Below are 15,420 nucleotides of genomic sequence, written 5' to 3' on the forward strand. Positions count from 1 at the left end.
GTTCTCGCTAAGGATGTAAATAGTTTATTGTGCTTATTTGATTTTTTAATTTGTAGAATTTTAAAAATATGTATTGGTGTTGTGTGTGTGTGTGTTTTACCTTTTTCTTATGGAAAATTCCCAACACACTCAAAAGTAAAGAGAAGAGTACAATGCATCCCTTGTGCTTATCACCCGGCTTCAACAGTTATCAACATTTTGTCAGTTTTGTTTCATCTTCACGGCCGTTTTCTTCTAGAACATTTTAAAGCAAATTCCAGGCATCGTATCATGTTATGTTTTTGTTAAACTTAAGTTTAGAAACTGTATAATTCGGCTCAATCTTTTACTTTAGGTGTGCAGTGCTTTTAGCCAGAATTGTTACATAAAATAAGAGAATTGTTGGCATTCTCAGTATCTTTGGAAGAGGTGACTGGTGTCCCTAGCTTCCTGAGTTAGGTTTAAAACCTAAAATTCCCAGCTGGCGGAGGAACCAGTAAGACAGGATATTAGAAACATTTTCTAGTACTTAACAGTTACATTCTAAGAAGCCCATGTTTCTTTCCAGATGTTTATTAACAAGGCCGTAATTTATTCCAAAGAAATATTCACTTGAAACACTCTCTCCCAGAATTTGCCTACTAAATGAAGTTAGTTGTCAACATTTTTAAACGTTCTTTTCTTTTTCCGAGAGAAAATATGATGTTTGACAAACCAGCAGCGTCAGAAACCGTCTTCAATCCAATAGAAGTGTGTAAAAATCCTGAGAGGGAAAGCTAGAGTTGCTTAAAATGTAGACTTGAGGAAGACATCCCCAAGCAGTAAAAGTTGTTTTAATTGACTTCGAGGTTGCCTTCCTGGCTTAATTTCTGTTTGTCTCCCAGGCTTTAAGACGCTGTCAAGAAAGCAAGGAGGATTGTTCGCGGCGGTCCGGGTCCAAGTGCAGAGCCTGATCGCGGCTACGCGGCCGTGCAGTGCCTGCGGCCGAGCCCGAGTCCCCCGCGCCGCCCGGAGAGCCCGGGGAGGCGCCGCGGCAAACAGTGGTGTCGGGTTACAGCTTCGGAGCCGCGCCGAGCGCGCCTAACTGGCTTGATCTAGTGACTGGCTTCATAATTACATTGCTGATTTGTTAGGGAAGGCTTTGTCTTACTTACCAATTAGCATGGATGTTACTGCAGGGACCTCATCCTGGATGAGCTTGGGTTTAAAAAAAAAAAAAAAGCTTCCCCGTTCCGGGCAGCTTTAGGTGTTCAGTTACTCACCCTTGTCTTCTGGGAGTCCTCACCCTGTCTGTAAACACGCAGAGGCTTTCTCCCTGTTGGAATTTTTTTGTTTGTTTATTTTATTTTATTTATCTTTGGCTGCGTTGGGTCTTCGTTGCTGTAGTTGCGGCGAGTGGAGGCTACTCTTGGTTGCGGTGCGTGTGCTTCTCATTGCGGTGGCTTCTCTTGTTGCGGAGCATGGGCTCTAGGAGCGCGGGCTTCAGTACTTGTGGCACACGGGCTTAGTTGCTCAGCGGCATGTGGGATCTTCACGGACCAGGGCTCGAACCCGTGTCCCCTGCATTGGCAGGCGGATTCTCAACCACTGCGCCAGCAGGGAAGCCCTCCCTTTTGGAATTTTGCCCGTGTTTCTGCCATTCCCTAAGGCCAGAGGCAATCACTTTGGGGTCTGCAGGAGTGCTGACCCACAGCGCCTCCTGGAGGCTCACCACCCCGGTTTTGGGGGAACTGCACCGGCCACAGCGCATGACACACCCCTGCTGGGAGATCCTTGCAGGCTGACCCCCCTTTCTGTCACCTCTCTCCCCGATCTGCCAGCACCACCACCTAGCATGTCCCTTCAGGGTGGCCTTTCTGTTCTCCTGGTGGGTTCTGTTGTTACTTGGGGGAGGAGGGGTGTTAAAAGCATAGGTGTTATCAGATTTCTGAGTCCTGGGTGTTTTTGGGGGGGGGGGTGTTTTTTAAGGTGTAATATTTTAACAGTGTGGAAAGTTGTCTAAGCAAACCTGGCTTCTCCCCGTAGAAGGGGGATGGGGCCTCTCCTTCCTTCCTGGGAGCTGCTGTGTGACTGTCTGACAGAAGAGCCTTTTCCCAGAGTTCACCCACAGCTGGTGGAAGGTGTCCTGGTTAGGAGCAGAGGCTCTCCATTTGGACCACCTCAGAAGCAGGATCCAGAGCGCATTGTAAGGCAGGTGTTTGGGGTGAGGAGAGGAGAGATGAGAAAGGTTCTGTTTCAGAAGTTGTCTCACCAGCATTTCTGGCCAGCCTCTCTTCTGCTCTTGGAAGACTGTCGCACACTCAGTACTTTTGCCAGGGGCACTCCTTTCTTCTTCCACTGCCCCCAAAAGAAACTGAAAGAATGTGTGTGTTTCCACTTACAGGACTTTGGGTTTGGTGGCTCAGGATGTCAGAGTGAGGAAATAGCCTCTGCTAGCCTGTTTGAAGACACTCGTCACATGTCTTGTCTTAGCTTCTTTTTTCTTCAAATTGGCTAGATCCATGAGGAAAAGTCATCATTCTGAATCATTGGCATTACCATAAATGCCTCGCTTTTATGATTTTTAGTGTCAGCATGGGCACTTCTGGACTGCTCAGCAAGCAGTAATCACACCAGTGGCCACACAGGATGGTGTAGTTCAGGAGATTGGGGACCCTCTGGATTAGGAGCCTTTCACTTGAGAGATGTTAACTTAGTGACACAGGCATAAGTGTGCAGACCAGTGACTCATCCCAAAGCAGGCACCAGGGTCTTCACCCTGGTGAGGACGTAGAACGAGACCAGTTCTCTGGGAGCCGAGGGCCCCACTAGTAAATACCCTTCCCCGATAGCAGACACCAGGGCTAAGTTCTGCCTCGTTAACTGACTGTTGAGACAGTATGTCACTTAATCATGAAGCCTGCTACACTCAGAAGCCGTGGATTTCTAGTTGTCACTTAACTATTCCAAAAGGAAATTGGAACAAGCTTTTGAAAATGTACACAAAGTACAAACCATCCGGCCTTGAGGTGTTTTGGAGTAATGTCTTTTGGGATCTCCCCTGTCTGCCCCACCTCTGTGTGTGGACCAGCGTCCCTCCGCCTGGATGGATGAGCTGAGCTGGGAGCCATTTCCACTCCCTCCCCGGCTGCTTGCCTCCGCTCTCAGCTGCCTCTTTGATCATGTGGTCGGTCATACCTTCCCCAATCATTTCCTCCCTTCAGAAATTGGAAATAAGCTATCAATTTTGACCTTCTTTTAAATGCCTTTTGTAGCATTAATTCCCTTGGATACTGAGTAGGATGAGGTGGAGGGTTTTCCTTCTATCTGGGGTGATCACTATTTGGGGGGATGAATTGAGTTAAAGCATAATGCAGTCTTTTGCATCTTTTTTTGACCCGCAGCGAGTCAGAAAGACAGCCCTAGTGGTGCGCAGAGGAGGGTTCCCAGTTTGGGCCTCTCACAAGCCCGAGCAGTGATGCTGCCCGCAGGGGCCACACAGCCCCCTCCGTGCACCTGTCAATCAGCGGCCACCAGGCTCTGGGCCTCTAGGAAGCACTGGTGGCCACAGAGGGCTGCAGGTTAAAGCAGTGGATTTTGTTGTTGTTAGTGGGGATGACAGAAGTGGTGGTTTGCAAAAGTAGATTTAATATTCTTAATTTAAAAATTATAACATTTATTTTGACAGTTCAAATAACATTAAAGGAGAGTGATTTAAAAATTTTTTCCAAGACATAGCTTTTAAACAATTGAAAAACATTGAGTTTAAAAGAAGTTTTGTGATTGCTTGTGGTTTTTTTTTAATGTTTGCATTTTTTTCCCATAATGCCTTAAAAAATATAAAAGCCATGAAATGCTCCCTTTTAACACATAGGTACTATTCCAGTTTCTCTTTGGACGTTGGGCATAAGGCCTCACTGCCATTCACTCTGTGATCACAGCAAGAAGAATCTAGGCCCCAGTGAGCAGGTGGGATCTGATATATCAATCTGAGAAGCTGAGCTTTATCATTAAAATTGAGCTGAAGACATCTTAATTCTGCATGTAGTCTTTCTTTTTTAATGTCAGTTGCCATCACAGAAACACTGCTCATTCTTTTTTTCCTTACCTGCTTAGGCACAAGTAGGGAAGCCCTTTAGACTCAAGTTTAATTGAGTAAAGATATTCTCAGGCTTACATATGAAATAGCCGGATGGGGAAAAAAGGAAGTCATAGTTCTCAAAATGAGGTCCGCAGACCAGCATCACCTGGAAACTTGATGGAAATGCACATCTTGGGCCTCCACACCAGACGGACTGAATGAGAATCTGGGATAGTGTGTGTGTGGGGGGGGGGGGCGGGCAGCATTCTGTGTTAACTAGCCCCCTCGGTGAGTCTGATGCTCACCCAAGTTTGAGAACTAAAGATCGAGAGAGGCATCCCTGCCCACCCGCTGTGCCTCGGGTACTGACAAATCTCCTTACCCAGGGCCTGCCCTGTACAGCTGTGCCCTCCGAGATTCGTTCAACCTTCCCCTGTGTCATACCCTCCCTCCCATGCCAAGTTTACAGTCAGAGCCAAAGACACACATCTCTGTCTTTGTTTTACAGTCCTTCTCTGGCTGTCCCTCAGTGTCTTTTCTCATTCTTTCCATTTACTATTTATCCAGTGACTATTTCTGGAGCATCTTCTGTGTATCAGGGACTGCCCTAACCTGAGGACACAGAGACGAACGGAACAGTCTGAAACCCTCAGAGGGCTTACCGTCTGGGGTGGGAAACCGACATTGAGAGACAATCCTGCCTTAAACAGAAACCTCAGATCCTATCCCCAGAAGTCCCCTGGTCACCTCAGTCTGTACTCATCTCTCAGACTCCTTGCTGTGAGAGTCATTCAGAATCTGGAATTGCAGACTCCCCAATAGGTAATATCTTCTCCTGTTTCTCTGGTTCTTTCTCTTCTGAGGAATCTCCCAGTGACATGTTACTTTTGATTATCTGTCCAAGCGGATTGTAGCTTTTGAGGGCAGAGTCCTTCCTAATGAAAGCGGCACAACTGAAAGCCAGGTTTAGTATCTGGAGATTTTTATTCACTATTAAACTTCCTGGAAAACTCCGGCAGAGAAGTGTTCATTTGTATTGCTACCCTTGAGTTTTGGTCTCTATTTTCAAAACTTAGATTGCTGCAGTTACTACTTGCCAAAATTTACGTTAAGCAAATCAGAATGCTAGGAGTTTGTTTCTAACAAGCTTACTGGGGAGGGAGGGTGTTTTATCTGGAACCTTATATTAAGAGCCAGTGAATATTCAATAGAAGAGTGGCTGTGGTTAGTTTTAGGCCCCTCTGGGTGGGCAGGAAAGGGAGGGAGCACCCACCTCACTCCCCCATGTGGGGATCTCTAACCAGCCCTGAAGCTCAGGGCCCCTTCTGGGCCTTTGACTGAAAGATTGGGTAGAAGACATGAGCTTTGGGCCTGGGTCTTCTCAAGCCAAGGGAGGAGGCAAAGTGGGGCGCCAAGCCTCGGGGTGGCCTGGAAAACCGACTTATCACAGGCCCCCTTTGGTGAACTACAGGCTACCACCCCGGTGTCCAGGTCCACCGCCAAGGGGCCTCTCGGGCAGGGACAGCAGACACCCCCTTCCCTCTTGTTAGCTTGAAGCCCCTAATGAGCTCCAGCCACTGCTCCATCCTCAGGCTGCAGCCAAGTGAGGCCTTTTAAAACCTCTCGTGCCTCTCCAATGGCTAGAAGAGCTATTGCTGTTGTCTTAGCGCACCGAGGAGAAGGCTTCAGGCAGCCTGGCCCTCGGGTTCTTGCAAAGCTTGTCTTTTCTTTGAATTGTGTCTGCTCCAAGGTGTGGCATTCACACAGCACCGAGTGAGGGTCCTTCTCACCGCCCTCCCACTTCCAGGAGCTGGAGGCCTCTTCTGAACGTGGGCCAGCGGGACTCTCAACAGTATGTTAAGCAAACTTTGGGAAAACTTTAATTTTTTACAAATTTTAAATTAAAAAAAATTTTTTTAACGTTAACGTTCTAAGTAGGAATGTGGATTAGATTTTACTATGTTGTTTTTCACTCCTTTCTGTAAAAATGTAGATAGACTTCAGATTACAAGTCAGGATTGTGTGCATTTTGCAATCTTACTGGGTGTGTAGAGCAGTCTTGCCTCATAAAATGAAATAGAAAAATGAAGGCAAACCTGCTTTGAGCCATACTCTATCATGAGTCCTTATTTACACATTTGAGAAACATCCAAGATTCGATTCGTCTTGCCTATTCCCGCTCACGGATTTTGCTTACACGGGCTCTCCTCTGTCCCCTTCCAGAGAGCATTACGAATGTCTTATCAGGCTTTCCTTAAATCATTAAGATTATCACACAGCTATGACCAGCTAGATCATTCTAATTGGAAATTAGGCGCTTCTCATGTTGAAATCTCTCTGAAAAGTATCTCCATAGATCTCCCTCAGCAATGGAAATTCTGCTAAATGCCTATAGTACCACGTGCTTTTTAAATATTTAAGTTCTGTGTGCTCGGTGATTATTTCTAGAGAAGTATGAGTTATTGAAAAAGTCCTGTTGTTTTTTCCTGGCAACAAGTCTTTAAAAGACAGCTCTGCATGAATGACTAAAAGAAAGGAAGAGTCTACGTTGTCTTTTCTAAGTGTTACTTCTCCAGAAAACCAGTAAAAATTTAAAGTGGCGACGAGCTTACTAATTTGTTTTGAGGTGTGTATTTGGTTTACATTTTGGGACAGTGCTTCTCAGACTTTTTGTGATGAAGGACCATCTTGTTTGTGTTCTCCTCCTTATAGACTGATACTTTAGTAAAACATGATAAAAATAATTACTAGAAAAATGAAATAAGAGTACAAAGATGTAAAAATAGAAGCCTCGTTTTAAAAAATTGTATTTACAGAGATATAATTACTCTGTAAATCTGCTATAAAAGTTTCTAAACAATACAGTATCTCTACTTACCTCATCATGAACTAGTAACAGTTTACAGACTGGTTCCATCTATGGACCACACTTTGAGAAAGACTGTTTTAGAGTGTGTGTGTGTGTGTGTGTGTGTGTGTGTGTGCACTTGTGTACTCTGGCACACGTTTGGATGTATTGGGTACTTTCAAATTATAGCATATAATGTAGATTATATAACAGCTTTATATGATAATTAAATGCATTTGGTGAGCTCTTTGGTAAAAATGGAGTTTTTCTAGAAGTGACATTAAATGCTTGAATTGTAAACAAATACAAATGGCATATATGTGAATACAGTTATCTGTTTCAAAACACAGTTGTCCGGTAATACTTCTAATGCATAAAGTAGAAAGTGTTTTGTAATGTGAAATGAAGTCACCTCCTCTCTGATTCACACTCAAGTTTACATGGGCACATATACTTCAGATAGGAAATGTTCTGTGCAAAGTGTATATACAAATGAGACTTTTAGCACTGAACAGTAGGAAATGTTTCTGTCATGTGAAGCATTAGATAAGGGAGTTGTTACTATCATACCTTCCTTGCCTCAGAGAACAGTTAATTATGGGACTGGTCTTTGGTCCTAGTGATAGACAGCCATTTTCTTAATGTTTACAAAGTGAGGGAAAGTGTTTCCTGCAAGCAACTCCACATTCTTTATGAGTGTTAACAAATTCTCAAGCTGATTCTGACTTGATGGCTTGCAGCTGTCTTCATCCTTCTCTCCTGGAGACTGAGGCACATGAAGGCGGTCACCCGGAGTGGGACTTGTGCGCCAGGCTCTGTGTCCACCTGCATGTCTGTCTGCCTGGAAGGGCAGCGTGGCCTTCTTTCACAAAGCCTTGGGAGGAAGTTCTGAGAAGTTTTATTATGGTTAGCCTGATTCCTTTAGGATGAGACTCCTAATTGAAAATGATAATGGTGTGTCCGCAAAGATGTTCAGCCCCTTGAAGACCAGGCTTTATTCCTGTGCAGGACTACCCATTTTCTGGCAGAGTGCCCAAGACAGCGTAGATGCGGGATGAGTTAAAGGATTGAAGGAGGCCATTCAGTAAAAGGCAAGTCGCCTTTAGAAGAAAAACTGGATAACTACAAAGCACTTTCTTGTATGTGACAATACCAGAAAGAGTGAGTGGCCTTGAGGAGAGCATTAACACGTGCCTGTGGGTAAGTGGTGTAGAGGGGATAGGGAGCAAGCATGGGCCTGGCTTGATTAGAAGCATGTCTGCTGGTCTGAACAACGGCGTAAGGACAGCTTTCTTGATTCATTGGTTGGAAAGTGAGGTCTCTGAGTCAAAGGCTGGTGGACTTGTGATTGCTGTTTAGCTGGTAGAAGTTCTGAGACGAAGGACCACTCTCCTGAAGGCACAGACAGCTGAGGGTGTCTTCACTCAGGCCAGAGCACACAAGCAGACCTCCGAGGCTGTGCGTGTCAGGCGAGGTAGGCAGGAATTAAAATCCAACCCATTAAAAAAAAAAAAAAAAAAATCCAACCCATTCCCCAATGCTCAAGGTCTGAGATAGGAGGTCATTGTTTCTTTGAAATCCCGGCTGGAATCACAGTAGGTATTGTTTTAAGAAATGTGTTGAGTACCCAAACAGCAATGCTTATAATCAGAGCAAATTTCTTTTAAATTAGTCCAGTTGCACTCAGGCATGGCTGCATGCGATGAAATTGAGCCACGGGAAGACTCGGGCTGGGCAATCCACCTTCCTCCACTTGATTCTAGACGGAAAAGCAGTGGCAGCTCAATCACTGTGGTCATTTAACACAGTCCATGCCCTTCGCCACATGTCACCAAACAGGCAGAAAGGCTCTATGTGTGATGAGGAAGGAAACGGCGTTTTGAAAGCACACGCAGTTCTACCAAAACTGTACATGTACTGGGTTCTTTTCATCGTTCTAGGTGTGTTCAAGCTGTAATCTATGATACCTTTACCTGTTTAGGTCATAGTACTGTCAGTGTTTTCTTGGGCTTTAAAAATAGATCTGTTTGGGGGAGGGAAGTTGAACCTGCATGGTAACGCCATAGGCATGCGAACGCAAGCCCATGAGCACAAAGTCAAAATCACGGTTTCCATGGTAACGTTTAACTTGTCTGTGTTGTACACATTTCTCAAGAAATACATTCAACAGACTACCCAGTGATAAAAATTGCTCCACCGGCACACAAAGGTAGATTTCCCAATGATTCCTCTGTTGTAACCAACCCTGGGCAGGGAACTCAAGTCCCAGCCCTGACCTCTGAATCCGCGTCTTTTTTTACAGTGGAAATTCTTTTTTGTGGGATTGATTCCATCTCCTTCCTTTCTCCTTGGCAGATATATGTTGGGGAAAGGAGGAAAACGGAAGTTTGACGAGCATGAAGATGGGCTGGAAGGCAAAATCGTGTCCCCCTCCGACGGTCCGTCCAAGGTGTCTTACACCTTACAGCGCCAGACTATCTTCAACATTTCCCTTATGAAACTCTACAACCACAGGCCCCTCACAGAGCCCAGCTTGCAAAAGACCGTGCTCATCAACAACATGTTGAGGCGGATCCAGGAGGAGCTGAAGCAGGAGGGCAGCCTGAGGCCCGCGTTCCCCGCCTCCTCGCCGCCCGCCGACCCGCTGGGCTCCAGCTACCGGGAGGCGCCGCCTGCCTTCAGCCACCCCGCGCCCGCGCCCTGCGAGCTGGGCGGCGCTGCGCCCCTGGAGGCCTGCCTCACCCCCGCCTCACTGCTCGAGGACGACCAGGACACGTTTTGCACTTCCCCGGCCGCGCAGCCTGCGGCCCCCGCCAGACTCTCACCTCCTGCCCTCCCGCCGGAAAAGGACAGCTTCTCCTCCGCCCTGGACGAGATCGAGGAGCTCTGTCCCACATCTACCTCCACGGAGGCCGCGGAGGCCACCACCGACGACCCGAAAGGGGACTCCGGCGGGCCCGGCGCGCAGAGACCCGAGGGGCTCCAGGACGGCCGGCCCGACGACCCGAAACTGATGGACTCCCTGCCCGGCAACTTTGAGATCACCACGTCCACGGGCTTCCTGACAGACTTGACCCTGGACGACATCCTGTTTGCCGACATTGACACGTCCATGTACGACTTTGACCCCTGCACGTCCGCGTCGGGGACATCCTCAAAAATGTCCCCCGTGTCGGCCGACGACCTCCTCAAGACTCTGGCCCCCTACAGCAGCCAGCCCGTCGCCCCGAGCCAGCCTTTCAAGATGGACCTCACGGAGCTGGACCACATCATGGAGGTGCTGGTCGGGTCCTGAGCCTCGGGGCCCGTCGCCTGCACCCCGCACCCCGACAGCTCTCCGCACTGTGCATGTACCCTTGCTTGCCTTTTTCTGAGAAAAAGAACATTCTACAAAAGGATCACACTAGTTTTTGCTTTGAGCAGAGTTGGAGTGCCTTCATCCAAGTATGACCACTTTTAATATGCTTTTTTTGAGTGGTTCCTCAGAGACCTAGTCCCCGGGAATAGGAAAGAATACATTTGAAGACAATGTCGCTATGTGGAATGACAAAAATAAACAGTTCAAGTGAAGCACAAGGAATAAGTTGGAAAAGCTGTAAATTGCATGTGCATATTTGTCTATTTTTTCTATAAGTTTTATTGCAAGAGGTAAAAAAAGAAAATATATATATATATTATTTAGATAATCTCAGTACCTTTTCCGGCATTTTCGCCCTGTATAGGTTGACTTGGCAATTCAGCCTTTTTAGAGGCATTAACTACTCCTCGTAAGTGTTGCATTTACATGGCTGTTTAGAAACTGCTGCCCAAATTTATTTTATATTTTTGTACAGATTCCGCAGTTTATGATATTGTTTTTCTAAAAACAAATGCTGTTTATACATATGAGATAGCTATTTTGATAGGATTTGCTCACATAGTTCCTGCAAACTTCAGATGTACAAGTTGCACTTGTACTTTTATAGAGTTGTAATGTTTTATATGTGTTTGGTGCAAAGAGAAAATTGGATCAAATCAATCCGCAGTTGATGTCCCCAGATGTGCACACACACACACACACACACACACAGACACACACAGCGCTTTAAGAAGGGCCAGGAGATATCACACCCAGATTTCACAAGCACCGACCCCCTGGCATGAACACCCGCCAGCACTGTGACTTCCAAAGCCAGAGCCACGTCTGCTCATCAAACTTGCATTAAGCAGTTGGCGGGAGGTGGCCATGGAGCTCGGGGTTTAAGTGATGGTTCTCTTTAGCTCTCTCTCTGGAGGGGAAGGCTACCAAGTACTCATTGTATTTATGCCAAGTCTGCGCTTTTAATTGTTTTTATTTTTTTAAACAAAACCCCAGATCTTTCCCTTTTGGGCATAATTTTTATGAAGACCTGGAATTTTACACACGAACAAAATTTTATGAAAAGCAACCGACCTCTTCATGGAACTAAACCCTGTTGCGACGCTTAGGGCTCGTCAGGAAGGAACTCTCCCCCAGAAGGCATCCATCATGTCGCTCTGTTGTCTTTTCCTGCTTCCCTTCCTTAGAGCTTTCTTTCCCTCTGTTGCTAAGTGCTGAAAATGGCATCTTCACGATCACCACAGTGAGCCCAGCTCTCCTCGGCCCAGCCTAGGATGCACTCTTGTAACACGCATGGCTCCTGAACCTGGAGTTGGTCCCATTACGTCACGGCCTCCGATCTGGTTGCTTTCTTAAATCAACTGCTTTAACTACACTTTACAAGGCTGTTTTACCCAAATACACAGATAGGACTTTCTATGCATGTTCCCCTCCTCCCCCATTGCCATCCTCTCTCTGCCAGGAGAACTTGAGAACTAGCTTTTTATTCCTAGCGGTGTACATTTAATTTTAAAACGTTTGCAATGTATCATGCTTGTTGCCGAAATTATTAATGGCCTTTCCGTTTCAGTTTTTTCTTTCTTCCAATGGTACTTTAGCTGGTTACAACCTATATTGTTGAAATGCAGGTGGCTTCTTTAGGAATAACTTTTATATTTATTTAAGAATTTTTAAATTATGGGATTTGTGTTGTTGTTGTTGTCTTTGTTGTTGGTCATTTGTCAATATTCAGTCACCAATTCTGCTCACTTCTTGCCATGGATAAAATTGAGTCTTTCTGGCCAATTAAAAAAGACAGCTTTATAAAATGGCACTTTAAACAAGCCATAGATAGTTTTATTTTTATAATACACATGGCAAAGCAAATACATTTTGATGAAGGAACTGCTCATCTAAGCAAAAGATTCGTGTATGATATGATTAAATCTTTCTAAGTTCTGATTTACTCCCCACCCCCGCCAATTTGAATGTGTTTTTAAAGGCTAATTATCAACTCAGACGAGCAGTGAGAAACCGATCAAACTGCACTGTTCTCCAGCAAGCACCCTCCACCGGACACCTCTTACTACTGCAGATGTGTCATTCCCTTTGATAGGACCAGGGACCATGTAGTTAAGGTGAGGGTTGTTGTAGATGCTTCCGGTGTCACCGTGCCTGTCCGTTTGAAGGGCTTCCTTTTCCTGTAGAGAACAAGTCCGCCCAGACTTCATGCTTCTGCTAACTCAAGGACCTGGCAGACCCTCCACATGCCGCCCGCATACACATACGTGTACATGCACAATAGCGTTGATTATTCCGGACAATAACAGGGTAAGGCGGCTGATTTGCCATTGTTAAAAACTGATTGATAGTAACTTAGAACAACTGTACTTCGGTTGGATTAGCAAATCGTGTGTTTAAACAAATCCCATATGTTGGGCAGCAGTTCAAATAAGCACAGCGAAGTGTTGCCCACACGTGGTTCTCTGACTCTCCCGCATTTGTAAGGCTGGGCTTCAGGATCAAAAACAAAAACCCCCAACAGCAGCACGCAAATGCTTTTTAATTCTCTGGACACCCTCACCGTAAATTCTTGATATTCAAGGTCTAATGAGGAAGACGTGGGGAATTAGTGGCCCTTTTTCAAAAGAACAAAACCATCAAGTGTTCCAGTTATCTTTGTGTCTTATTTTTACAAAGTGATGTCCCGACAGGGAAGAACGTGAGCCTGTGTGTGATCTCCAAGTCCCAGTTTGAGTGTGGGACGTGCTTCCAGATGCCACCCGGCAGCAGTGCCTTCCCGTTTCTAAAGGACATCCTGTGGCATTCAAGAGTCAGGCAGGCAGTTTGAGGTGCCTTTACGAGAGAGACAGAGAGACATGCTGGGTGGGGCTGGGAGAGGACAATTATTGACAGTGATGTGCAATGAAGTGACAAGATGAGAGCAGAATAATAAGAGCTTTGAATTTGAAGTGATTTTTTTTTTTCATAAGTTATTTATTCCTTTTTTTCTGTGTAAATATATTTATTTTACTGTGGCGCTCTAACAACATCTGGATCGTAACATGTGCAGAATGTATGTAGGAATTTATTCTCCTGTAGGAATGTCAATCTGTATTAAAAGGGGGTCCGAGCCAGACCCCTGGGTCTTCTCATCGTATGCACAGTCGACGTTCATTTTTACTCTCTCCTCTAATATGGGTCGATTTGAAATATGCAAAAGGTATGGATGAGGAATGTTTTAATACCTCCAAATTTTTAAGAAAAATCAAGCATCAAAGGGTTGATATTTTTAAAAGTTTTTTTAGTCGCACTTTCTCTCTTTATGACAGAAGGAGCATCCACACCGACGCCCTCGCTCACACCAAAGGGTGAGAACTAGCCAGAGCCGCCTCCACCGGAGTGTCTTTCTCAATTGTGCTGTTTATTGCCATAGCCCCTTGGAGTGTCCCAGCTGCCCTGAGATCGATCAAGGAAATTTCTTAAATAAATAAACTCCAAAGAGCCAAAGTGTCAACTTACGGATCATTTTTAAAGCTTAAATTTATTAACCACCTTTGTGGTAAACAATGAATTATGAATCCGCAGGGCAGCCTTCTCAAATGACAGGTGCAAAAAAAAAAATAAGAGAGAGAGAGAGAGACTCTACTTTGTGCAGCGATTGTTATTCTCTGTATGAATTGTCTTAATTTCAAAATCTTGCTGTTACAAATTGGACCTTTATATGCTTTCTGAAAATAATTGAAAAGAGCATATTTAACCTGTTTCGGCTGGAAATGGTTAACTTCCAGTAACTGCCAATGGCAGTGAGGTGTGTGCGTCCTGCTTCTGTACAGTTGTTTTCAGGGCTTCTAAGAATGAGTCTAAATGGTTCTCGAAAATTAGCCAGGATCAAATGCTATTGCAAACAAAGCCAATAAAAATTTTGGACGTCTTTTGGGGATAACAAGTTTGGAAGGGAAGTTGGTCCATACGAGCAAACAACCAAGATTTGGAAAAGATGTACATAGTGACATGTTTGGTGCATGGTTTTTGAGGAGGGCTTTTGTCAAACAGGAGGTGTAACCTTTCCCCCACAGACCTGAGAGCTGTGCCTTTTCTATGCAATATTACTAGACGTTACATCGGAACCCAGATGGTTGTATTCACATGTAGGTTTGGGCTGTAATCTAAACAATTGGACAGATTAAATGTACATGGAAATGAGCAGTCTTACTTTTGTAGTTTTATATTATACAATAAACAGTTAAAAGATGAGAGAGCCGTGTTTGCAGTTTCCTTCCGCCCGGAGCACAACCAGCTCATGTGTCACCGCCTGCCCGCGTCAGGGAACCGGTCTGCTCGCGGCTTGTGCTGGAGTTGGTGCTGTCGCCCTCTCTCCCTGTCTCTCGGTTCTCCCCCTGCCTCTTGGGCCCTTCTCGAGCCTCCTCCCCCAACTCTCACTAAACATTGGGGTTTTTTTTTCCAGCTCTTTGCTGAGCCTCCACTCCTGCTTGCTTTCCCGAGGGTTCCTAATCCACTCAGGACTCTGGAAACGTATTTCCAGCTCCTACCTCTCTCCCGGGCTCTGGACTTGGTATCTGCCAAGCTTTGCCATCTCACGCTCAGTGGGTCTAAACCAGCCTCTTCCCCCCCACGGGGCTGGTCCTTCCCCTTTGGGCCTCTCTTTGGCCTCATCACCCTTCTCCCAGGTGTGATTCCGCCGCCTCCTTTCCGAACTTACTACAGCTTCCCCAGCTCAGACCCTCTTCCCCCCTCACCTCGTTATTGCATCTGCTTCCTATCTGCTCTTCACTGCCACCTGCTTGTTTCTCTAACATCCTTGTTGCCCCCCACTGGTATTCCACAGCACCGGAGGTTCACGAATTAGTTGCACATCCTCCAGCAGCCCGCCCCCCATTCCCACAGTCCGGCTCCCCACCCCTCCCACCATCTTCCACAGGGTCGTGGAGGAGATCCTGTGGCGTCTCCCTGACAGCGGGGCCGTCTCTGAGGGCATCGTGTGATCTAGCCTCACCTGCTCCAGGCAGTTCTGGGCCACGAGACTAGCTGGTGAGGGAATGGGGCTGGAAAATGAGGTTACTCGGGTGGGTCTCAATCCAATGACTAGTGTCCTTATAAAAAAAAAGGGGGGGGCTTCCCTGGTGGCGCAGTGGTTGAGAGTCTGCCTGCCAATGCAGGGGACACGGGTTCGAG

The 15,420-nt window shown here is 46.0% G+C and overlaps 1 protein-coding gene across 3 annotated transcripts in view; it reads left to right on the top strand.

Moving 5' to 3' along the window:
• SERTAD2 (SERTA domain containing 2) overlaps positions 1-13,851 on the top strand; it is a 116,934-nt gene extending 103,083 nt beyond the window's left edge. For all 3 annotated transcript variants that reach the window (XM_007189743.3, XM_057558517.1, XM_007189742.2), the window contains exon 2: positions 9,243-13,851. In XM_007189743.3, coding sequence (XP_007189805.1) covers positions 9,247-10,182 — 936 coding nt within the window. In that variant the 5' untranslated portion in view covers positions 9,243-9,246 and the 3' untranslated portion in view covers positions 10,183-13,851. The remainder of the gene's footprint in view (positions 1-9,242) is intronic.
• Positions 13,852-15,420: the final 1,569 nt, after the last annotated feature.

This window comes from Balaenoptera acutorostrata, chromosome 12 (assembly GCF_949987535.1).
Source record: "Balaenoptera acutorostrata chromosome 12, mBalAcu1.1, whole genome shotgun sequence".
NCBI lineage: Eukaryota > Metazoa > Chordata > Mammalia > Artiodactyla > Balaenopteridae > Balaenoptera > Balaenoptera acutorostrata.